The 27,787-nt window shown below is 34.1% G+C and overlaps 1 protein-coding gene across 2 annotated transcripts in view; it reads left to right on the top strand.

The window, feature by feature from the left end:
* Positions 1 to 27,787, top strand: part of TMEFF2 (transmembrane protein with EGF like and two follistatin like domains 2) — a 284,713-nt gene that overhangs the window by 241,213 nt on the left and 15,713 nt on the right. For both annotated transcript variants that reach the window (XM_072418852.1, XM_072418853.1), the window contains exons 8-9: positions 17,560 to 17,683; positions 24,878 to 25,036. In XM_072418852.1, coding sequence (XP_072274953.1) covers positions 17,560 to 17,683; positions 24,878 to 25,036 — 283 coding nt within the window. The remainder of the gene's footprint in view (positions 1 to 17,559; positions 17,684 to 24,877; positions 25,037 to 27,787) is intronic.

The raw sequence follows: 27,787 nt of genomic DNA on the forward strand, positions 1-27,787 counted from the left end.
TATTGAAATCTTTGAGTCTATAAAAGTTGTGACATATGGGTGGAAATAAGAATTAGGAGTTTAAATGTTGATGTATTCTTTAACAAATAAGATTTAAGTTTCACTAGCAGACACATGTAATATCTACAAGAGGGTACAGAACAGTTTATTGACTAAGGGGTAAATTTTTAAAGCCATAATTCACGGTCCCTTAAACATTCCCTGGTGGAGAAATCAATCACAGCCATTGAAACACATGGACCCGGAAGGTTCTTCATCAGTGAATGGTTCAGGGAATGTCAGATTTTCTGCTTTATAAAAACAGACCCCTAAGATGATATGTAATGGATTCTTTCAGAGTTAAACACCTGATTTTAGCAAGATTAAAAATGTTGTTAGAAGATCTCGAGGTTCTTACAAAACTCCAGTACCAAGGATGACCTGTCTGCACTGTCAGACAAAATTGAGTGGTCATGGCCTGCCAAGTTCACCAAGTGTGGGTAAACTTAAAAAAAGTAGATATATAGCTTAATGTGATTTAAAAAGTTTCTTAAAAGCTTTGATGTCTAATATTGAGACTCTTAAAAGGTTACAAATTTGTGAAGATAAAATGATTTAGGTTCTATTGTAACAGAGGATCAACATAAAACTTATTACCAAAATAGGCAATCCAATAGAGGTATTTTTTAGTGAGTATCCAAGATTTTATTAATTTATTGGAGAGACCCAATAGGCATTTTATGAATTCCGTGGAGCTACAGATTGTGATTTGTTTAAATGTACTATACCACAATGGACATTATGCAAGCTGACACATGCAATACCCATTTCATTTTGGAATGATACAGCTTTGGTTTTATACAAATATTCCTCAATCAACCCCAACATAGAGAGCATTTAGAATACTATTGGATTATTTCTAGCAGCATAAATTTTTCTATATTCTGTAGGGATTGCTGTATCAGCTCCAGAAACTAATTCAGTCAGATAAAAACCCCCAACACAAAATATCTGTACCGTTTTGTTCACAGTATGAATAGCTGAATACAAATTTATCGTCCTAAATGAATTAAGATCTTTTTTCATATTTGTGGTTTAGTAAAAAATGAATTTTGGTTATTAGTCTTTAGGTAGCCACTCACATTATAAGCTCATTGTACAATTTGCTTATAATTACCAACAAGTAGAGAGATCTGTAGCTAATGCTAAAGTGCCTAGAATGTAGATGCCACACCTGGGCAATATTTAAGGAAGTTAAAGGTTGCTGTATGTTAAAACATTAAATATGTGTAACTGTGTAAAATAAAAGAGGGATGAAGCAAACATTAGTAAAGCATCTTCTGTAAGTACTACAAAGTTGCTGATAAATCTAAAGGTCTAAGCATATAAGATTGTATAAATAAATCTAACATATGTCCTGCTTTTATAGACATATGACATATGTGACCTTGAGACTTTCCAGTGGGTGATTACTGTTAGCTGCAAGGAATTACTATCAGGATCTATTAATATAATGCTCAATCACCCGCGTTATGGTTAAATAATTGTCAACCACTGGACATGTTTCTATCACATTGAAATAATTTTTTATATAATAAAGGATATATTTTTCTGGTATTTTCAGGGAAAAGAATGTGATAGCCAATATTGAGTTGGTAAATACAGCTTTTTGCAATGTCTTCATGGAGGGGCCATTTTCCAATGTCTTCTTATAATATTTAAAATGAAGCTAGTTTTACCTTAACCTCATGGTGTTTTTTTACATTTTGCTACAGATCAACATCACTTACATCAACTATACATCAACAAAATGGGTCTTTTAGGCTAACAGCGTATTATATTAATGATAAATTCTCACCAATACACCAACCAATATTGGTTTTTGAACTTGTTCAATCTCAGATCAGAACTTTATAATATTTAGGTCATAAAGGTTATCTAGAAGTGGTATTTACAGAGTTCTAACATAGCATAGAAAACAGCGTATAAGTTTTGGCTGCATGCATGAAAACCGTGATACTGACACGTTTCGCCTGATGTAGGCTTCCTCACGGGTAGCAGTACATAAGCAGAATGCACTGGAAGACTCCTTTCATATAAAGCTGTAATGCTGGGTTGACCCTATAGATACAACTATATAATATAGAGGTAATATTTTGTTCATTGTCTGGCTATGCTAACTGGTGGACAGCCTACATTATTCACTTTTAATAAATGTGTTCACCCTTTAATGACAAAATCATTTACATTTACGCACCAGCCATCATCTACCCAACTATAAATATTTATAGTATTATACTAAACAATGAAAAAGTACAGGAGTTAGCTGGCCATTTATTGAATGCATATTTGAAATGGAACCCTTTCATGTCCCAGTGGATCCCTCTGCCCTATTTATCTTTATTTACTAGGTTGAAGGCTGACACTTTGTGCTGGCTTATATAGAGGAACTAGACAATGATCCTCTTTAAAGCCATCTAGCTAACACTAATTAATGTAAACCAGAGGTACATTTTAGTTAAAAAAAAAAAAAAGCTAATGAGCACTTTGATTTTACATCCAGGCATTGCCATAATATAGCAGTCAACCCACTTATTTTCTTTTCTGAAATGTAAGAGTACCTACATCTGTCTCCTGGTATACTCTCAAATGAAGTTTAAAAAAACAATTCCCACAGGTACCAACAAATCCAAAGCTTCATTGTATGTTTGAAATGTGAAATGCAAGAAAAAAAGTGGAAGTTGCACAGCAAAGACTTGTTTTCTCTTCTTCTCTGTGCTTTCTGGAATCTGGCTGTTGGGGATTATTTGGAACAAGTACAAAGAAAACTAAACTTTCTGCTTTTAGACAGTTGCCATGTTTACCTAATAGCATAAATTCTCACTGATTGCAATCACTTATTTCAGATTTGCTCTTCAGCTAAGTACATGTGCCATTAAATTAATGACACATTGGAGCCGTTTTGTAGCTTTTTTATAATATTCCTGATATAAGATGCTATTTGTTTTTACTACTACTATTGTTGCTAATATTAATTTAGTAATCTTTTGTTCCATCCCTCTGAATTTGATTACCACTTTATATTGTTATGATTTTAAATGATATAACAATCCATCCTATTTTTAAGTTGGTAAACAATCAGTGACACTTAAAATAGACAAAAAGATAATCATTTTAAATAGGCTGGTAAAGCAATTCAAATTTATAGGAAATGTAACCCCTGCTAAACTATCTGCTCTATACCTTCACATGAACAGAATATACGATAGACTGGAATTATTTGTTATTATTTTTTTGTAACATTATGTTTTATTGGACATCTTTATTTCAATTATTGATGATTAAAAAATTGTTGATATTATATGAGGTTGCTCATTTATTAATTATAATTTCAATAGTTGTGTTAAATGAAGATTTACATTTACGTATATACAATTACATTTATGTACATAGCTCCATAAACAGATTATGAAAAACATGCAATTTTATAGTGATTGAATAATAAGATAAGTGAAGGTAATAACATAAAAGGAATAGAAAGCACACTCATATGGCCTTATTTATTAAAGCTCTCCAAGCCAGGAGAGGATATACTTTCATTAGTGAAAGCTGAGTGATCCAGCAAACCTTGAATGGATTCCTAAAATTAATTTCCTATTTGTTATCAAATGTTTTCAATCCCAGACCAGAACCATTCCAGGTTTGCTGGATCACCCAGCTTCACTGAAGAAAGTGTATCCTGTCCAGCCTTGGAGAGCTTTAATAAATCAAGCCAATTATCTCCAGCTTCATTTAAATGGCTCAGCTTCCAAACAATTGATAAAATTGTCTTAGAATAGGAATAGAATAGTAATTTACATTGTCTGTAGCACCTTTTAATTCATCATTAGTTCATCATCCTCTTTTTCTTCTTCCGTTGGATTTGTTTTTGGAGCTGGAATGTTAATTTGACAGGTTAAGCCTTTTCAATGCACTTTTTTCCCAACTCCTTTAGTGGTGTTTTTGCTGTTCAATGTTTTTACATAGATTTATCCAGTGTTTTCTTCTTTTTGTCATTTACATTTGATTTGTATAGCACAGCTCAGGCATTTCAGCCTGTCACAGTCAGCCCACCAGGTTCGCTGTAATTAACCCCCAACAAAATTAAAACCAGGCCTTTCAATAAGCTTAGGACCTTCAATAATAGAAAATGGGGGCAGAAGGCCTCTTCTTCATATACTGACCTCTGTGCCGTGGGGTTCAGCTGGTGGGGGGGCTTTTTTGGAATTTGATAGCCCCCTTTAATATAAGGGGCTCCCGATATCCACCTCCACCCTGTGGAATGAGTACTTACCCCCTATTTATTCCCTGAAAGAGTTTAAAAAATCAATGAAAATATAAGGTATGTTTTTCTAAGATGTAGTAATTAATATTTCCCTTACCTGGATCCTGCACTGTGATTTGTAAAATGTCCTACGGGGTGTGTGACGTTCCACAATGATCCAGCCATCCATCAACTCTCTGTCTCTCTTCATTCAACAAGTTGCAAAAGAGGGCAAATGAGGACAAATGTCCCCAGCTGAACAAATTTAACAGAAGATGAATCTGATGGAAGATCGTTGTGGGACATCAAACAAATGGATAGACCACTCTTAGTTACCCATTGCATAAAGTTTTTTTTTAGCCTAAAGGTTTAAATCTTTTAGTTGTCTTAGATTGCCTCAAATGACCTGAATGAAGGTTCACCTACTTATGCTATCTCTGAATATTAATAATATCTTTTTGATAATTATATATAATGGCTAACACTTGGATTGTAGCTTACACTTTTATAATAAATATTTTAGCCAACACATAAAATATAAAGTCTTTCGGAAGGGCTTATTTACTAGAAAATGGGTTATTCGCTCGGGGGCATAAATCATTTATGCATCTTTGGCCTTTGCTGGTACAGGAGAGGAAAATAAGAGAAAACAGCTTCATTAATCATACAAAATACCTCCTTTAAGACAGCTTACACCATGATGTTCCTTGCTCAGCATGTCAATATTCTTGACATTCAACTAAAAATTCTGGTTATACATATCCATCTGCTATTAAAATATGTCATCTTGTCAGTGTCCGTCTTCTATTTTTAGACACATCAAAAATGCTTGGCAGTTGGTTGTCTGTTTTGTATTAATACACCCCATAGTGTGCTGTCACTTACTACTTCTGCTTCATTTTAATCACAATAGCAGCATCTGTATCAAGAAGCATGTACACGAACGGCAAATAACTACCAATATTTTATACCTGCTGTTTGTTCTCTAATTTTAGCAATTGCCTAGGAGTAACTCCTAATGTTTCATTATTGTGAAAGTTAATTTTATCAACAAAGAATAAACATCTGCTTTATGTCATCCACTACATCAACAACCACTCACCACTTTATCTATTTCTAAACTTTTCTAATACATAGAAGAAGAAGATTTCCACCTAAACATATGGTATATATCACATGTGCCACATCCCTTATTGAACCCAGAAAAAAAAGAATATACAGTGAAGAACACCAATTTTTGTAGCAGATTTTTTAGGCCAATATCAAAAACATATATTATAAAAAAAATTTTTTTTTAATAATATTTACATTAAAAGGCCCATTTTCAGTACATGAAAAATTATTATTACATTATTATTATCATCATTATTATTACACACAATAATCTCTCCTTTCCGAGTGTCCCTGTGAGGGATACATGGGTTAATTCTCTACGCGTTTCGCGGAAATATCCGCTTCCTCAGGAGAGAAGAGAGAGAATCTGATGCTTGTGTTTTTAGCAAAACTCTCTGTTAGAATCAGTAGTGGGGAACAGATCGGTAGTCATGGCAGTGAAGCTGTTATATTTTTGCTCTGGTATTAATTTTAAATCACATCTAGTTGTTATTTACAATTTTGAAGTCCTTCAGTTTTATTGTTATTTCTATTAGTCAATTTTAGGTGGAACTTGAAGCAAACAATATTATCATACTGAAATCTCACAGCTGAGCCACGCGTTTACACACCAGCTCCCCTGCATGCTGCAGTCGCAGACTGATATGTTGTTGATATTGGCCTAAAAAATTCTGCTACGAAAATTGGTGTTCTTCACCATGTATTCTTTTTTTTTTTCTCTTTTCTAATACATTTTAAACATTTATCCACGCTGTTGTCAAGTCCTCATAGGAACTTCAAACAAAATCAGATCCCTTCTATGTATGTCAGACTGAATATTTTGTATATACATTAAAGTGAAAAAACAACTTTATGTTGCTCTACACGGTCATATAATGCAGTCTCAATATGGTGACACATCAGGGCAATTTACTGGTAATCTCTCCTAGAAATCCACCAACCACACAATTGCACACACTTATAGGAAAGTTTGCCAAAGTAGTAGTTGTTCTCTTCACACAGACCAAAACCACGCATATAACTCCAACATTATACAAACCATAAAAATAAACAATATTGCAGACTTTGAAGGCAACTTTTATCAATAGGCATTCACAAACATATTTATAACTTCCTAATGTATTTAAATGTTAAAAAACAATACAGGTATCAACCCTTACTGGACATACATAAAGCATGTTAGGGTCTCATTTATCTCTCAACACATTTTCCAAGATGTGCTTCTTCAGGGAATTAGACCAATATGTCCTAGTTGTAATACAATAATAATAATAACTTACTTACATTAATTACTGCATTATTCAAATAATTGTATTGAATTGTATTGTATTTAACAAAAACACATCCTATGCCTTCTGCTCCCAGTGCCAACAATGTCTCTGGTTGCCAAGTATCCCCTAATGTATGATGGACTATGGGGTAGAGCAGATGGAACAGGTGATATTGAAATCCAGGTTGATTTGTCTGCATAAACACAATCAGCAACATACCGACATCATCAGATACAAGGGGTCTGATTTAATAATGCTATACAAGGCTGGAGAAGATACACTTTCATCAGTAAACCTGGGTGATCGAGCACACCTGGAATGAACTTCTTAAAAGTCATTTGTTATTTGTTAGCAAATGTTTTCAATCCTGAACCAGATCCATTTCAGATTTGTTGGATTGTACAAGTTCACTGATGAAAAGGAACTTTCTCCAGGCCTGGAGAGCTTTAATAAATCAGGTATGTATGTACTGTAGTGATAAACCTGAAATTTGAGAACAGTCAATACTAAATGGACACCAAAAAAACTTGATACAGTACTGTAGAGGGCAAAAGAAAAGTATGGAAGAATGTGAACTTGCTGCTTTGCTTTGTGTGGCCTCCTGAAAACATGCCAACGTGTATTGTTACATTAGTTCTTAAACAAAAGCAGTCAATGTATAGGTTTTTGCGTTCACTGCCTACAAATATCGTCTGTAAGTAATACAAAGCCTTGCACATCCACATCCTAAAGCTCAAAATATCTAAATAAATATATAAATATTGTTCCAAATAAAGTTTCTTACAATTTTTAGCATTTTTGAGGATCCCTGTTTCTATTCTAAGAATTCCTGTTAGAAATTTATATATATATATATATATATATATATATATATATATATATATATATATCCATTAAATGATTACTGTCTGGCTTTAAATTATTTAGCATTTTTCTAAGTTTTAGTGCAATAAATAAATATTGCAATTAAAGGCCCCACATGGTATCTAAAAAAAAGTGTGGAGTAAATGAGAGAGAGTAAAATGAGATTATAAGAGAATACTTCCCTTAAGAATGCACAGCTACCCCTATATAAATTTTTCCGAGCATTGACATTTTAAAATATAATGTAACCACTATAACTTAAACAATGCATTTTCACAATTTCTATCAACATCATATCTTGGACCTAGGAAATGTTTACCACTTTGTCCCAGCTTGTCACTCCTTGTCAACATGGTTACAACAAGAATCTTCCGGATCCAAATTTTCTTTCTTAGCAGCACAGAGTGCGTATTTTAGGTCTTTGAAATATGCTACAAAAGTAGAGATTGCCTTCAATCCTATAATATTTCTATTGTTGATGTTAGGCACCTAAGACATAAGTGACCCGAATCAGGCAAATTTTATATAAACAAAATTAAAATAAATTCAGATACAATTATAAACACTTATAATGAACACTTATAATTAGTTGTGCAGAGATTGAGTCATTACAGGTTCCAGGATAGAAGACTGCGTTAGTGACATCAGTGCAAGGGGGGCAGTAGGGGCACATAAGTAGGGCTGATTAGCAGTCACCAGATACAGCATCTGGCATAAATTTAGGTGGGGCGTTACAAGGTAAGAAAAATGTGCAGGATAGGATAGAGAGGTGTGTAAGAATTGTCTATTAAACCCCAGCTTCTTAATTGGTAGCTAATATTACTAAAATTTAAATTCACTCTTTTATAAATAAACAATATCCCCCTATACTTTATTTAGGTTAGCCAGATTATAATTCAGTACATCATTTCAGCAATGTTTAGTGAAAATTATCATTATATGTCGAGCTTTGCTTAAGTTTATAGTTTTTTTCAAACATTGAAACCATCCATTCCTACTAAACAACACTAAAATTGTCAACTTTTGTCGTAATTGCACATTGGATGAAAAATACCAGTGGATATTGACCACTAAACATATTTCCTATTCTATCTTACAGACGGAATTCTGGAAAGTTTTCCACTTCACTTTTACAAACTTACAAGACTCAATATGTAAATTGCCTGATGAAAGAAAAAATCTTAAAATAGTTTTTGCCCTTTTTCTTGAATTGTATGCACAATTACACTTAGCCACCAAATAGTAAAGTAATTATATGTGAGGCTTAAGCTTTCTTTTCAAACTGTTTTCTCCAATGTTTAGACCTTGGAATAAATAAAATAAATTACCATCTATAAAAATGTCTATATATAATATTTTATGCTTTTTTAAATGAAGGTTGCTTCTACAACATCTAAATGCCTCTATTTTGTGTGTGTGGGGTAGGAGGTTGTTAGAAATTGAACATACCCAATATTTGCAGTATTGCATCCAGTATTTCTATTCTACACTTGTGACAATATTAAAAAGTGCTTAAAAGTGTCCTCTGTTTTCAAAATGTCCTTACAGTCAATGTGATGTGTATATAATTAATTTCTGATTTACTTAGGGCTTTCTCTTTTTCATATCCTCTTTTCAATCTTAGAATACGGTCTATGATTACAAAAACCATTTGTTTTGTAACCTTAAAGATATTTTTAGTATAAAAGTGTGTGAAAATATGAAATTGGAAAAGGCAGTTACCCAGGAATATAAGACCAACCAGAATAAATGAAAAGTACAATATCTTACAACCCAGTTACCTATTTTTTTGCTATGCCTATATAATTTTAGTTGAGGTAATTGGAATTCCTCAGTAGTAGGGTAATATTCTATAAGTAAATGCAAGGGTTTCCTGAGCAGAGCTAACAATACCATGCTAACAAGCATGGTATTGAGAGACAAGGGTAATCCTTTTGGTACTAGGTCTAGCTGTGCTGTACCCATTTCCTTGTATAAACCTTTTTCTCTTGTGTCAAATCCTAAAAAAACATATCTCCTGACAGACAATTTAAATGCCCTCTTATTCATTCTCATATTCCTCATATCAAGTTCACTAACACCACAATTTACACCTAATAGTTGACTACATAGGATAACTCCGAGGATCTAAAAAAAAAGGAAGCCCCTGTAAAATAATGTTTCCGTTAATAAGTTTATTTTATAAATCACCAATCTAACCTTCTAAACTCATATACTTGTTTCTAGCAATGTTTTTATTGCTGTATTCAATATTGAAGATAGAATCACAAATAAAAATGTCATACAAAGCTTTAAAAACAAAAGTGGATGCAACATGCCCTATTCACCTGGCAAATATGTCCGTATTCAGTATGGGTCATCAGACCCAGTATTTTTCAAAATATGCATGAGGATAGATGTGCAGGTTATCTGCAGAATTCAAGAATTATAATAAACAGAAATGAGAGAACAGCAGGGGATTTGATGTGGCTCAAACATGTATATATGATTGTACAAGGTATATAGAGTGGTAAAACAAAGATGAATTACTTATACCTAGACCAGGGGTCGGCAAAGTTTTTTGGCCACTAGGCCTTTTATGGGGTGGGTGGGAGCACACTAGGCCAGACACACCCTAATGGCTCCACCCACCACCAGGGAACGCCCCTTGAAGTGAAATCCCTCTCCTCCGTATGCATTGCGGAGGAGAGGGATTGCCCTTCAGGGAGCTTCCCCTATTCACCACGGCAGTGGAATATCGATGCCGGCCACGGTAAATAGGGGAGCAACTGCAAGGGGGCAGCTCCGGAGCTCCAGCAGTTCCGGCAGTTTCTAACGCTCCCTGGCAAATCCGTCCGAATCCGGAACGAACTACCAGCTAGGCCGTATCTGGCCTAAAGGCCGGAGTTTGCCAACCCCTGATCTAGACAGAGACCATGTGCAAAACCCTCGATAATTTAGAGGGTGACAGGGCCTATACTATACAAAGTACAACTGAATAGTGGGAAACCAGTGACAATGCTAACAGAAGCAAAAAATTTTTGTATTTTTGTAGTAAAGTAGCATTGTCACGGTTTTCCCACTAATCCCCTGAGAAAGCCTTAACCTGCAAAATGCATCGAGACTTAGACATGAGTTTAATTTTCATTTTTGTTTTTATTTTATTAATTATAATAATTTCTAACCCTTTAATTTTATGTCCGTGCACAGCTAGTTCATGGCTAATGCACAGAGAGGGAGGCACAGATTAGCCATGGTGAATAAATAAGCGGGAACTACATTAAAAAAATTCCAAAAATTGTTTAAGAGACCTGTGGATATAGGTGTGCAGGGGTGCATGGCTTTTGTTCTAATGTATAACCTAAACTAAGCTACTGACAGCATAGAGAACGCTATTGTCCAGATTTACAAAAAAATAAAATTGACATTACAATGATAACATGTTATATTTTCTTACTAATGCTATGCAAACCACAGTTCAATTCCCATTTGAAGTTAGGAAAATTGCTGCAATTTTTTAAAACAGACTTTCAATTTAGTTATGGTGTTTGAATAGAGATGAGAGCCCCATCAGTTGTTACTGTTTTAACTTGTGAACATACACTGGCAGGCTTTCTGGCAAATGGTAGATCAATGGTAGATTGTATTTTTATAAGTGAACTTTTATTTTATTCTTTTAGTAAAGTATTCAATCCTTTCCTATAGAAATCCCCTTTTTCTACTAGTGTCAAGTTTTATCATTGGCTATTTCAGATTAATGGCTTAGACATTAAACAATCTTTATCACAACACAAATGGTTGAATCAATATTTTACTTGAACATACTTATTCCAAATGAAACAAAAATTGCCTTTACACATTTTGTTACCTTAAGCTTTTAAAATAGTGTAATACCCTATGTAGGAAAATCATTTTTAGAATATTAGAAGACAGGATAGCAGTGTTAATATCTGTATTACTCCCAGTTAAGGTTTACAATATACTGAAAACAGAACGGAATACATTTCTAAAAAACTGTCATATGTCATGTAAGACTAGCTAATTATTGTCTAATAACTTCAGACAGAGAGCTTTGTAAAAAGATTTATGAATTGTCTAAATTTTTAATACAGGAATTGACTTTAGAGCAATTGAAAGATATGAAGAACAACTAAGGTACCACTTAGTACGCAACGGAACAATTGGGGTGAGAGCGTTGGATGTTCTGTAATAACCAATCCTAGGGAACAAATCTTACCTAAATTGAATAATAATAATAAATGAATTGACACAGGTACTTTTTAGCTTAATAAGCTAAATTTTTTTTATTATATCTACATAGTGAAGAGGCGATGGTTGTTTGGAAACTTTTATTATACAAAGCCATATTGTATTTTCCTCTGTAAAGGTCAAGCATGTACTTTTCCATATTGTGTCAGGTTATGTTTTGTTACCTCTGTAATAATAGAAAAAAATTCAATAAAATATATGAAAAATGAAAAAGATTTGTGGTATACATATAACGTTTTATTCTGAATACAAATGGCCTTGTTATACAGTATAACAAAGTTATATTCTGTTTGTTATTAGTATTTGCACTATTAAATTAAATTAAAAGTCTTGTTTCCCTACATAATTTTACACAATACAAATGAAACAAGTTGGGTATTGACATACAATATATCTGCACTACATGAAAGCAACAAAAAATGCATATTGGAGCAAATAAGCAGCCCTACAATATTGTTGACCTTTACTCCCAATTTACACCCATTTCCTGCAATTACACATTTTCAACAAAAAGGTGCAGGATATGTCAGAGAGCTGCAGGGAGTACTTATGACAAAGAGTTTGATGAGAAAGACTGAAAGAATACATAATTGTAGTGAGAGAAATAATGTTCTGATCTGTCTTTCCTTCAGAATAAGCACAGGGGGAAAAAGATTAGGTGTCTGTCTATCCAAAAAATGAGAATAAAAAAAGGTTAAAATAAGAACAATTGACCAAGATGGATTATTTTTTAAACTCCATTTTTTATTTTTTTATTTTTATTTTATACAGTTAGTTTTATTTCTTTACATAAAACAGTCCTTTAACTGTTGAAAGCCTTTTTCTCCCCTGAATTGTTATTTTAACTCAAAGCTTTATTATATCCTTACCTTCGTTAATAGTCGCAATAACTCTTAATTCAATAAAGTAACATGTTAGCTACACTCAGCAGATCTCCATTTTAATGCACTTAGTAGTTTTTTTTTTATTTTGATTCTATAAAATAGCAAATTATCCCTTGTAAAATCTGTGTGTCATCTGCCTTTGTAAATTAAATACATAAAAATGGATGCAGCAGTGGAATCCTGCCCTCCTTTCTTTGGTAAACTATTTGGGAAACAACCAAGGATAAAAATATTGCCATGAGTTCCAAGCCAATATCTGTAAAGTTAATTTTTAAAAGGCTTCTGACTTTAAAAGGTTTGTAAATTTGTATCTATTTTTTCTGGTTTTTGTTTTTTTAGTTTATAATTGCTTAACCACCTGGCCGTTAAACCCGACATAGTTCGGGGTAAAAACACTTGCAAAAAGTGTTAAACCCGAACTTTTCTCACCAGGTGGTTAAAAATGTAAACAAACGTTATATTGCAATCCGATTGTCATACATTGTATGACAATCGGATTACAACTGAAAGAAAATACTTACCCCGTGCCCACAGCTCCTCCAACAGCAATAAAAAATTTGCTATTGCTGCTGGCATCTGCAGTGAGATGTGAAGCACAATGCAGAAATCCTACATCGTACTTTGCATCTCTCTGGAGATGCGAGCAGCAGCAGCTCCGGTGTCTCTGTCTGTGTGAGCTGGGCAGGGAAATCCCCCACTCACATCACCCCAGAGTATGAGTCATCTTCCGGGTGATGCGATTGGTGATGTATGGGGCGTGTCTGGGAGGGAAATTTAAAAGCAGATTACAATGTAATCTGCTTTTAAATGGTTTTTACAGTACAAAAACACCACACAACAGGAAATAAAAAAAATAAAAGTACATTTTTAATTTTATATTTTATTTTTAGAATACATTGTTGTCTATTATTTCATTATTGTTTTAAATTATTATTTATAATTATGTATTATATAATAATTTATGATTTGATATAATATAATCAAAAAATATAAATATCATACCCGGGAGGTAATCCTAAGAATTACAAGCCCACAATATAAACAAAAATTTCTATGCAAAAAAATAGGATAGGATTTTATTAAAAGTACATTTTTTTTTTTTTACATGATTGTGTGTTTCAAACTTTTTTTATATTCATGATATCTACTAGACTCTTGTTCGGACATATTTCTGTAAGTTACAGGTCTACAATTTAAAAAAAAAATTTAATGAAAAACAGTGTAACGCTTTTGGTACAGAAATCTAGACATCAGTGTAACGCCCAGGTGGTTAAAATATATTCAATTATGTTTTTATTATTGTGGATTCACAAGAAAACTGAAAAACAAAGGTTACTTGCAATGGATTCAAGGTGATCCTCTAGAACTATTAAACATCCTTGAACATACCCCTCATGATTAAAGGGGATTGTCCAGTACTATAAAGTATTCTCACATATATATATAATATATATACACATACTCAATATACTCAAACACAGGAAATATTTTATGGATACAATAGGTAGTCCTACAATGCTATGAAACATCCTGGAGTATAACTCATGAAAGCAGAGGTGACCGAGTTTGGATACCGGAGGTGGTCCACCAGTTCATCATCAAAAACATCCTAGAATAAATAAAAAGAACTGTGCTGTGGATACAACAGGTGGTCCTCCAGAATTATGAAACATATTGATTGCTTATGAAGATGTGGAAATATGGTACAAAAGATGATGCTTAGGTACTATGTAACCTTCACAAATTTATCTAATTAATACTCAAGGAGCTCAGAAAACATGCACTGGATACAAGAGGTAGGCCTCCAGTATTATGAAACATCTCGGAACATATCTCATTATTAATTATGAAACAATAGGAGATATGCTATGGATACAAAACAGATCATCCAGTACTATGAAGGGCTGTTTTATATATATATATATATATATATATATATATATATATGCAAGATGCAGCCCTACGGTGCTATGAGACCCGGAATATATATCTATATTTGATTACTCGTGAAAAGATAGGAGATATGCTATGGATATAGTTGGTAGTCCTCCAGTACTATCAAAAATTATCCTGCAATAAATATCATATTTACTCAGATAAGCAAGGAAAACATGCTATGTATACAAGAGGTGGTCCATCCTCAGAATATATCTCATAATTACTTTAGGAAGCATGCTGTGGATACAATTGTTGGTCCTCCAGTACTATCAAAAACTGTCCTGGAATAAATGTCATGTTTACTCCTAAAAGCAGAGGAAACATGCTGTGGATACAATATGTGATCCCCTGGTAACAAGAAGACATTCTGGATTATATTTTATGATTACTATGAAAACACAGGAAACATTCTATTCATACTTGAGGTGGTCCTTCGGTACTATGAATTTCCTGGAAAATATTTCATAATTTTTCTTGAAAGCACAGGAGCCATATTATGGATACAAGAGGTGATCCTCTAGTACTTTGAGACTTTTTGAAATATATCTAATTAATAAATACTCAAAATTGCAAAACATATCTGCTATGGGTAGAGAGATGGTTCTTGAATGCTATGCAACATATTGGTTTCTATTTCATGACTGTTCGTAAAAGTTGTTCAGTACTATAAAGCATCCTGGATTATATGCTTTGGATATAGGAAAGTGATTTGTTAGTACTATTGGTCATCCTGGTATATATCTCATTATTAGGGTTGCTTCTAACAGGGCAGAACCCAAAGGACATCTTATGGCGGATTGTTTTATCTATCCCAGGCAGACTTGAACTCTTCTTGGCTTCTGGTCTTACCATTTGGTTGCTGCTTCCTGTTTATTGGCACTTATCGCCCTTCTGTGCTCCTTTCCTATGTGAACCTGCTTTGGCACTTGGAAAGTGATACTAGAATTTGATTTTTTGCTGTATCATTATTTTTACTAGTCTCATTAAGCTTCATCCTGAAGAAGTGGTGTTACATCATGAAACGCGTCAATGATACACTGGCACTTCTTGTGAGACTTGCTATAATGTTTCAACTATGTATTTATGTTGATACTTTTATGAAGTGCATGTCTGTTTATTGTAATATAGGAACACATTGGTTCCCATTCTGGGGCACTGCAAAAATTAATGTCTCCTACTTTACTTTTTAATTTGATGTACCAATAAAATGTTTTAAGAGTATTATATATGCCGTTAATGTCCCCTTTCTCTGCACAGTCTATATTTGGGATGTGGCATGTGGGCATTTATTGCAAAATATAGTATGTTCGCCAACCAGTGAACCGGAACAGGTACATTGTTATAATAAATGCAATTAGGACAGATGTTTGTCTCAACATAATATTAGGCAGTATGGTGTCAGTTACTATATAAAAACCTCACTGTAAACTAATCACAAACAAAGCAAAAAAAAACTTAATGGAGCCTAGACATTCATTAACTTCTGGAGCAAGCTGTGCTGGAGCAAGTTTGTGATATGCAAAAAGAAACAGCTGCAGAGTTACAAGATTTTACATAACAGGTCTTAAGATCACCTACAAACTCAGCTGTGTTTACCGAAAGATTTCTTCTGCAAGTCATGCAAACCACCCACCGATCAAGCCTCCATCCTGCACACAAGCAAGCAGGGAAGCCCCGTTTGTATCTAGGTGTTGTCCGTATGTCAGATGTCCTTAACTCAGGGACTGCCTGTATTTTCTGCCACAGCACAGAGAAATCAGTTGCTGGTGAATTGGTATAAATAAATAAATAAATAAATATATATATATATATATATAATATTATATATTCAGACTGATATGAAAGCACCACTGTAAAGTATGGTCCCTGACTTGCAGAGGTGCCTCAGGGGTTTTGACATTATATTCTAAATGTTTCTATTGCTTTGTAGTTGACCTACCTATGTGTATGTTTTTTCCTAATAATAAAGGAAAAGCAGATGTTTAGGATCACACTGTATTTAGACAACACAGCTTTGTCATGTGAATCCTCTCAAGTGACGGGGAAAGCCAGATGTAAAAGTGTTTGGCATTCACATCAAACAATCATGATGCCCAATATTTAATGTATGATGTTATGATTTCCGTTACAGTTGATATAATTCCTGTAGCACAATCAGACATGACTTTTCCTGATTGATTATAGTGTATAAATATGCCTAGCATTTCTTTTTGCTGTTTTATATTCATGTGCCTTGGAGCAAAGTACTAGTGCTATCAAGAGGAAGATATCATCTGGCAGTTTCCATTAGCATGTTTTTCTACCTTGCCAAGCAAAGAAATTTGAGGTCGCTGAGGAATATTTTTGACAGGTTATGAAGTTATGTAGGACATGACACCACTTGTGCTAAAATGCAGACAATATACTATGTGACCTACAAATAAATATTACATAAAGTTCTTAATATTTAATTTGCAAGGTGTCTGTAATATTAATAAGGGGAACAGCAACAAAGATAACAGCAAAAAAAATTGATGGCAGGAAAATTTGGTTTTAATCCGGTCAGTTTTAAGTGCTAAAATTTGCATGAAAGAAGTATATGAAATTAAATGCTACTTATTTAATTTTAATTAAATTCTTAACTGTCCAGTACTTGGAATCATATCATGACAGCACAATGTCATTTGCAGGTAAAGGGAGAAAGTGATACTGTAATCACATATGATTTAATGTGGACCTATCATGACTTTTTTAACATTATACAAGGGCGACTATCCTCTTTATATAATGGAAAAAAAGTTATTTTTTTCATTTTTATTTTTTTTTATTTATTATTAGGAGGGGTTTCCTCCTCTTCTGTTCTACTAAAAAAGGCCAGGCCACATAATTCCTGTGTCAGAATTTTTTTACGTGGACTTAAATAGGCTGTGAATGCATGATTTCTATTAAGCCTTTTTCTTTTATTACTGTCTGGTTTTAGAGAATGCAAACAAATTAGAAGAATCTGCAAGAGGAGTGCATATTTCCTGTTCTGATGCCTATGATGGCTACTGTAAGCACGGCAAATGTGAACATTCTAATAACATGTTGGAACCTTACTGCAGGTATGAGTTGCTAGAAATTTTTTTTTACCAATTTAACCAACTTGACAATAAAACAGACATCCAATAAAATATACATGTACAATACTAAAACACAATTCTATCCACAATGTATATAAAAAATAAAGCTTTTCCATGATAATGTATTTATTATTGCACTACCACTGAGTGATGAGTTCTCTAGTAACACCAGTCAGTGCAGTGGATTTGCATGAACAACATAGGGGGAAGAAATACTTTTCACATCTTTAGAGAAACCATTCTATAATTACTAGATCCACAGATCACAGTATATTAGCATGGTGGACAGTGGGAAGATTTCCTTTTACATTGCAAGGCAGGGACAAGGTAATTTCAAGCAGCAAGGGAAAAAAAACAGCAGCAGTCTCTAATAGTTTAAGTGACAGACTCATGCAATTTATTATTATTATTATTATTATACAGTATTTATATAGCGCCATCATATTATGCAGCGCTGTACAAAGTCCATAGTCATGTCACTAACTGTCCCCCAAAGGAGCTTACAATCTAATGTCCCTACTATAGTCATATGTAAAAAACAACACACAAACTGTTCCGATGCACAGGTTTGGAGAAGAAGGTCCAGAGTACTTTATAGGGAAGGGTTAATACTTGTTTGTTCACAATTTTTTTTAATCCATGCCACTTGGAAAATACCAGACTGCTAAAGCATGGTGAAAGGACCCATCGAAGAGCAAAAGCTGATGTCTCCTTCTTTCTAGATAATCATCAGTTTTTCTCCTTTTTATTACAAGAATTAGATAAGACAGAAATAAAAATGGGCATCATGTGACTTGTTTGAAAGGGTTTAATGAGCTCTGTCTTTTTAAACTTAGAAATAAGAGGGCTACACCTAGATTAGTAGAATGGCCTAAATACAGCAAGTCCTAAATGACCTTGCAGTGGACTTCTAATGTGCGGCTAATTTGGGACAACTTTTAGGCATATTATAAGTGAAACAAATGATACCTGAAATCTGCAGTGTATATTTGTTGATGAAGCACAGGTCACAAGACATTTTCATTTAGTCTTTTTGGATTTCATATGCAATTCAAGAAACAGGTGTTGGAAGGCTCAATTTTATTGGGTGCTTTTTATGTTAAATATGTTTTTTATGCCGTGTTGCTTGTATATCTTCCATTGTGCCATTGTGCTCTCCATCTTAATAAAGCACATTGGCCATTCCCAATCAGTCTTCAGTCTACCCTGGCTAATCGATGAATGAACAATGTTGGGGGACCACTGCACACATGTTGGATTTTCGCCCGAAACAATCATAACTATAAAAAAAATATCTCATGAATGTTGGCAAAAATAATATTTCTGAAGTAACAGGATTCACATCAATGATAATAGGCTTTCACAGCTCTCCAAGGTAATGTACTGTTGGATGCTTAGGTTCCTGATAGACTAAACAAAGCTCCATATTCTATTTTCATACATTTATGATTATACCCTGTCATGTAAATATGATTTTTCTTTAAAATTCTTTTTTCTATTCTTATTATTACTCTACATAGCTGCACAGAACTAGAAACAGAATCTAATATTCCCAAGGGTTCTTTTAGTTTTCAATATCATACAATATTGTTTTGGAGACTTTACAGCAGCTAAAATTAAGCTCCTTTAGAACATTCTCTAACTTCTGTTTTATTAAATATTTTTGACAGTCATGAAATATATATACCTAATAGAAATTGTGTTTTCACACAACCATCAATAAGGATTAGCTTTCAAACAAATTTAATTAGAAAGATGGATGAAAGCTGTGTAAATCTTGTGTGAAAATATTTAAAAATAGACATTGTGAATTTTATTCATACAATGCTTACAGGTAAATGTATTTTACTTTAAATTGTTTGTAAAAGTTCTTATTCATCCATGTCATAGTATATCTAATAGTAGTAGCCATTTCTAATTGGACTTGAAATGTTGAGGATGCTTTATAGATAGTCTAAGCCAATTCTTCAGTTCCAATGGGTTCCAGAAAAAAACCTCCAGTATCTTTAAAGCATGGAACATTACATGAAAAAGTAAGTACACCCTTACATTTACCACCACTTCAGAATAAGTGCACACTTACGGTTACTAACATCTATGAAAGTAGAATAAGGTGCCCCAAATTAGGTGCCAATTAGGCCTTATTGAAAAGGTAACTCACTGTCAAAAATGTGAGACCCTTATACCAACTGTGAAGAACAGTGGTGGAAATGGAATGGTTTGGGTTTTCTGCTTTAGGGCTTCAGTCATCTTATACCAACTGTGAAGAACAGTGGTGGAAATGGAATGGTTTGGGTTTTCTGCTTTAGGGCTTCAGTCATCATATTAGCTCATCATATTAACTGTTCTGTATCATACCAATAGCTTGTTTAGTGGCTCTACAGATGGTGAGAACTTAATTACTGGCCCTTCAATAGACTTTAATGGAGTTCACTACAACCTTTGCAAAATTACCTAACTCTGTTTGAAAACCGAACCCTAGAATATTTCCATTTCTCTATTGTATATAGCAGTAAACCTAAAGGTGGATATAAGGATAGGAATTTGAGTGTTGTGTTTTTTTAGGGTGCATTCCGAGGGTTATATCAATATTTTTCTAGCTTTAAGAGTCACTGGTTATAATTTCAGACAGATTTTATTTGTTATTATAATTGTTACCTTCTTTACAAAATAAACAACTCAAAGATACCAGATTTGACAGTGTGAAGTTCAGTGTGAAATAAATGCCTAACAAAAGAAACAAACATGACAGATGCATACAAACACGCATCTTTAAGACAATGTGCCTAATTTAGTAAAGCTCTCCAAGGCTGGAGGGAATTCACTTTCATCAGTGTACCCGGGTGATCCAAAAAACCTGAAATGGATCAGATCATGGATTGAAAACATTTGCTAACAAATAGAAAATGGTTTTTAGTAAATCCATTCCAGGTTTGCTGAATCACCCAGGTTCACTAATGAAAGTGTATCCTCTCCAGCCTTCGAAAACGTTAATAAATCAGGCTCAATGTATGGGCATTTAATATATTATTATAATGCTTAAATTCCTACTACAGTACAACAATTCAAAAACTGTTGGGAATGCTTATGCACTAAATGGGAGTTTTTGAATCCCCTCAGTACATTTGGCTCTTACAAACAACAGCCTTGAGCAGCTGGGTGCGAGTGGGAATTTGGCAGTACTAGGAAGCAACTGAGCCAATTGGGACATTTTAATGTTAATTGATCACTACATCCTGGCAGTTGAAGCTTTAGGCTGCACGCTCAGTCTGCACTAAAGGGTCTGCACTCTGGCTAACCCCAACAGATTCACCACTTACTCACCGGTATATAGTTTCTTACTGTGTTTGGCATTCATTCAGCAAATGCACTCCCCACTCTGATCACTATTTTGAACAGCTGACCTAAATAGGCTAACTGACACACATAACAATTTATTGTGCTACTGCTCCTGCTCAGGAGACTGGCCAACATCCACCTTGGCCCAGCGCCATCCACAGCTTGCCAACCCAAGTTACAAATCCAAAGGAACATGAATATACACATGGTGGTAGCAGGTGTCTGATTCATTTAGATAAACTTTTACAATAAGTTGCCATCAAACTGATTTGAAACATTTAACAGAAGTCATAAAGACAATTTTGCACACCTGATGCTCAGCATCACAAGATAATAAGGCAGTGCCGCATCTGATTTTCCCATTATGTTTTTTATAGAAAGTAAAAATACCAAAATAAACTCATACACATGCATAGTTTACTTCCCTGTGTGCATGCCTAGTAAAACCATTTTTACTATTTTACTATGTACAGTATAGCTGTTCAGCATGAGTTATATTGTACAACGGATAATGCCCTATATTGGACTGCCGTATTTATTACTATTCATTTCCATAGGATCCAGAATTATTTCTAAATAATATTATACAGGTTGACATTCAAAAATCTGTCAACCTTGGGGACCTGAGGAGTGTCAGATTTTTGAAAATTCAAGGTTTTTTTTTTATACTTACCTACACACAGACCAGTCTACCTCTCGCAGCACAGCGGACATCTGGCACAGTTCCAGGGAGCAGGGACGTCTCAACGTGTATTTAGTTTAGCAAGCAAGACCCTACAGCTGTTTCTGCAGAACAGCGCCAGCAAAACATTAGTGGCCAAACAGTGTACTGCAGTCCCTGTATTGAAAATGCAATCCGAAATTCATGTCAGGAAACTGAAAGAACCGGATTATCGATGGCCGGATTTTCGATTGCCAACCTTTATATATTATTTGTATAACAGAAACATTTATACTATGTAAAATAAGAGAAAGATAATGATTTGTGGAAACTGAAGAATTAAAACTTCAGAAGTACATAGTTCAGTGTCCTAGAGAAAGAAAAGCAAAGCCCTGGCATGTCTAGCAAGTCTCAGCACAATAATGTCTGCAACCCCTAAAGTAATTAAATTTACCACATTCAAAGAAAGTGTTTTTATGCTGTGAATAGTTGTACAGAAAACCACAATACAGCTGAAACTGTTATGCTTTTAGAAAACTTTGTGGAAGTCTTAAAGTTCATGTTAACGTAGGTGCTTTTGTGATATGCATTCAACAACTTACAGTTTGTGCTACTTTCAGTGGCATTGTTTTTTTCTGAAATGTTTAACAGTGTGACTTTTTGCTTTGGGAAATGTCAGAGGATATAAATGTAAAAAAGAAAGTTCTATGTGTAATAATAACGGTGTTGAATAACACAATACTATAATCTTTTATTTTTCACAGTAATAGCTGTTATACTTTTTTTAGTGATATTTTAAAGTTTAAAAGTTTGTTGTATTTACTTTTGAAATACATTTAGGATTAAACTTAACTTTAAAGCTATATGCTAGGTTGTATAAACTCTATAAGAAGTGCGTCATAATGCTGTTGTTTAATCATAAATACAATAATAAATCTATTTTTTGAATACAAGTAGTAGACTTAGTATGAGTTTCCTGAATACCCTGTACAGGGGACATTTTATGTGCTGAGAAGATTCATGCCAATATGGGGAGAAAGCAATATAACAAGGAGAAATGCTCAGTCCTGTACTGTTTTTCCTTTACTGTCCAGTCAATGGGATGGGAAAAGCCTGACAGTGAAAAAGTGGTGGAACAGAAGTACTGAGAACACCTTAGGAATGAATATACCACCCCATACCAACCTCCCCTACCCTGGCAAGTTTTATATTCATTCATCCCTAATAGGACTGAGCAGCCATTAGTGAAAATCTACTTTACTTCAATTTGCATAAGTTTTTTATTTTACGTTCATGGTTTTAGAGCATATTATGATTTCTAATCAGAATGGCCAACACTAGCTCTGCAATTTACAAATTAAACAAATAGGAGGAGAAAGAAGACATGTGTTCCTTCCATGATCATTTAGCTGCATATACCATCCTGATGATATATTCATACCAGAGATTGTGCAAATCAAAGAAGTAATCAAATGTATGCACACAATGTAGCTCAACATGAGATTTATTAAGGATAGGAAACTAGAAAAGTTAACCGGATTTAGTTAGTGAAATATTTGACAAATATTCTTTGAAGATCACCAAGATCTTTGAAGTAAACCTCTTTGATGTGCATGGGAGACAACTATTGCACTAAAAGGATCAAATGTCTTTTTTTTTTTCGTTTGAGTGAATGTTCTTCTAATATGTTGCATCTAGTATAATTCACCAAGAATAGAAAATAGCCTAAAGATATTTACTCCTATAGCCTAAGAACGGTCTCTCAAAACAGAAAATCCTTCAAGTTCTTCCACTCAAATTTTCTTTAAGAAAACAAAGAGAATATCAAACAACAGAAACCTAACATGAGACCACATTCCTATTTAAAATAAAATATATAACAAAAAGGTTTAGGTTGGAAAAGAAGAATTTGCAATGGGAAGTGAGAATATTTTTAGCTGGGAGCAATTTTTGTCCTGTATATATCTTGGGAGTGATTGACCTATTTTAGGATATTTGTTGGCTATTTTGCAGTTTTTTTTACGTTGGTTTTATATATTAACAATTTTTTGGTTCTAATGTTCTGTTGGTATGGATCTGGTACCCACTGAATCATATATTTGTCAAATGTTATGTTTAGGAAATTGCATAGTTTATGTTGGTAGTGTTTACTATACCAATTATTATGAATTTCCTATCATATGCAACACCCCCTTTTTTCTGTGTATACGAGGAGGTGCTGAAAAGTTCCTGGCTTTGCCCCCTTCCAGATGAAACAGAAAAATGAGTGAGAAGCATATGACAGCCTAATATCTAGTATGTAACTGTGCAAATATCAGGTCTTTCTTCTCCCAAGAATCTCTCAAGAATCTTTGCTATTCTTAAAACTGTTTTTTCTTGTGGTGAGAAGCTGGCACAAGCAAGTTTCACGTTGTTGGAATTACGGGCCATCATGAAGTTTTTGTTTTTCCGGGGAAAGTCAGCAAAGGACATTCACACTGAGATGTCACAAACACTGGGGGAGAAGTGTCCTTCCTTTCCCTGGAGAAACAAAAACTTCATGACTCCAACGACGTGAAACTTGCTTGTGCCTCTGCCATCACAGCTTCTCACCAAAATAAAAAACAGTTTTAAGAATCGCAAAGACCTGTTACATACTAAGATATTAGGCTGTCATATGCCCCCACACTCATTTTCCTATTTCATATAGAAGGGGGCAAAGCCAGGAACTTCTCAGCACCCCTCGTACATATGTTAGTAATACTTTCATCATGCAAAAAATTGCAATGGTCATTATCACCAATGCCCTGATTATAGTTTTATCAAGACTACAACATAATATACCAGAAATACAACTTTTGATTTAAATAATAAGGCCACAGTACTCCACGCAGTTTCATTTGTTTAGATGAAGACAGTTTCTTGCATTGTTCTCTCTAGATCCTAAGGTTGTTGTGGTTTTATCGCCATTTGTAGAATAGGGAGCCATGTTGAATTAGCCTTATAATATTTGTCAAAAGTGTTAAGGGATAATAAACACATATTTAAAGACTTTGTAGGGATGTAGTAATAATCGATTCTGCAAAGTAAGCAATAATATTTTTGCCTTTTTTGGATTTACCAATAATTTGCCACTTATGACAATACATGAAATATATTACAAATGTTTTAATAAAACATTGTATTTGTCTTTTCAGATGTGATGCAGGATATAGTGGTTCAAAATGTGAAAAAAAGGACTTCAATGTGTTATATGTGGTCCCAGGCCCAGTACGCTTCCAGTATGTCTTAATAGCAGCAGTGATTGGAACTATTCAGATCGCTATTATCTGTGTTGTGATCCTCTGCATTACGAGGTTTGTACTTGTTTTTGTAAAAAAAAAATGTCCTAAAATGTGTCCTATAATCATATACTGTAAACTGTGCTCTAAATTTAGGTTTATGACAGATGGACCTTTAATAGAAAAATACATATATTAGAGAGTAGAACATTTTTAAGCCTATTTGCATAACAGATCAAAAGAGCCTGATATCTAAATATAGTATAAGCCCTAACTAGGTATAATTTCCTATATTCATTTCCTTGAAGTGTGCAAATACGTAATGACAAGTAATGACAAGGAGAAGACATTAATGAAAAGCCTTTTTTAGATATGTTTGCAAATTATTATAAGTTGTTTAAGATAGCACCTACATAAATATTAGATAAAAAAACATAGATGATCAAAAGAGTGTGTTTAACTGTGTCTGTGTATTCCTGATTCGGGTATATGGCCAACAAGCAGGGTGAACACTTTGATATTGGGTGTGATGGCAGATTGGCTACTTTTGGGGGATGCCAAATGGTTACCAATTATCTGTTTCAGTATTTCCTAATACATAATGTCCATCATGCTCAGTTTGGAGCTAAGTATATGTCCCTTCAGGTTTCTGCAGTCATATATCTGTTGCGATTCTATCCCCTCAGTAAACTATAGTCCATGGGTACATAAGCTTTTCTGCTCTCAGTCGAACACCTTCTTATGTTCCTGTAGATGTGTCTTGACCTTTGATTTTCCACATGGGGATGACATTTAGCATTTTTTAAATCTCTGGTTTTGGTTAGTCCAGGTATCTAGACCGTTTCAGTACAAATCCATCCATAGGATTTATTTTACACCACCTTAACTCGTTAGAGTTTTTCCATCTAGTTGATCCTCATGTTGGCAAAACTTGCTTCCTCAGTCTGGTTTTCTTCAATTTGTTTAGTCTTGTCTTACAATTGATTCTTTCTAGTGGAATTGTGTTATTCCAGTCCCTCATCTCATCTCCATTCATCTTCCACCTACTATCTCTATGGGGTCTATTTAAAAAGCAGTGAATCTAACATTCACTAAATATTCTCTTCAAGATCCATATGTTTCATTGGCAGTAACTGATTCCCTACTAGGGAATGTGTCAACGAATGTCAGATTTGTGGATTTATAAATAGACCCCTATGAAATGGCTGTTCGGTTAAAATTTTGGCACCAACTATAGCTATTAGAACTCTATTGAACCTTCTCTATTATTATGCTTATAATTCTGAGTTGGAAAACAATCTGCCCCACCTTCCATGGCAGCCTGAATCCAATTCTTGAGTTAACTTATCACTGCATTTATAAAAATAATTTATGTTAGTAAGTGATGGTTTGCCAAATTCGGTAAAGTCAAGGTAGTTGGATACAATCTATAAATACTGTGTCTTTTTGAGTTTTTGTACGATTTTGTCCTAATGAATATTGTTCCTCTATTTTATCATTCCTCCTCAATCTAAACTTTAATAGGATCCTATATATTTGATATGTTCTGCCAGACCTTTGTTTCATTTTCTGTTGGAACTTCTTAGGAATATTGGGAATATAGAAAGATTTTTATGTTATCATCATTATTCTTCCTGCCATTATTGTAATTCTTGTAGCCATGTTAAATTATGTAATGGTTTTTGTGGTTTACTTGTTGCTCTGCAGAATGTTCTACAGTTGACACCAGGTTGTTTTTTTTCTTTTTTTTTTTAAATGTTTTGGTAAAAAATATCCTGAAGCAGAACTAAGCCTACAAAACAAAAAAAAATGAGCAGGCAGGTTTATTGCAGAGAGACAGGCTGTGTCAATCTAGTGTAATGTAGTCTATTTGATGTGACAGCAAATTACAAGCTGACCTAGAAACACTGGATGAACGATCAAGCAGTTACATAGCAACGGAAGTTTAAATGTTGATATATGTTTATTTTTGCATTTTGGCCAGGTTACTTCACCCACATTGTAAAGAATCTCTTTCTGCTAGGGATTGGACCTGCATGCAACCAATTTAGCATTTTACTCACCAAGAGAAAAATGATTTCACTCCATGGCCGATCCCTGCACGTCTGGTTAATATGAACCTGCCTTCATTTAAAATGAACATTTTCTTCCCATCCTGATCAATCACACGAATCTTTCTAAGTAACTAGCATGTATTGCTGACTAAACAATTGCACGCTTTCTTTGGCCTCAAGTTCTAGTAAAATGTCAGTGATTACCCTGCCTGTTACTGCCCATGGTGCAAGGAAGCCTTATGACATCCCCTGCTTACATGAAGTAAAGAGCACCTGTGAATCACTTGTGTTGGATGGATAAGGGGGTTGTCCAGACCTTAAAGATTGTAGATCTAGTAACTTTATGCAATGCCAAACTGTAGTAAGAAAGAATGACAAAACTTTATGAAAACTTTTGCCTTAACTATTTAATTTTTGAGTTCCATTATGTTTATTTCCTGGCTGGAGTGCATAAAGGGTAATTAAATTAAGAGATAGAAGAACCTTATTTACTTGGAAATTTACTGAGTGTACTCACCCCTAAGAAAAAAATAGTTTAGGAAGAAATATAATTGTATTATATAAAAACATAAAAAGCCAAATTCAACTGCTTACTTTAAGGTCAACACAGAAGACACAGGGAACAAGAAACTTAATCTCCACATAGGGAATAATATTAATTATGAAATCCTAAAGCGGGATTATTCCAAAAAGGTTTCAATGCTTTCTGAAAATATAAGACTGTTGAACTACCAGTTTAAGCCCTGTTTTCCCTGGTAAAGCAAATTAGACT

Source organism: Pyxicephalus adspersus, chromosome 7, assembly GCF_032062135.1.
Source record: "Pyxicephalus adspersus chromosome 7, UCB_Pads_2.0, whole genome shotgun sequence".
Lineage (NCBI taxonomy): Eukaryota > Metazoa > Chordata > Amphibia > Anura > Pyxicephalidae > Pyxicephalus > Pyxicephalus adspersus.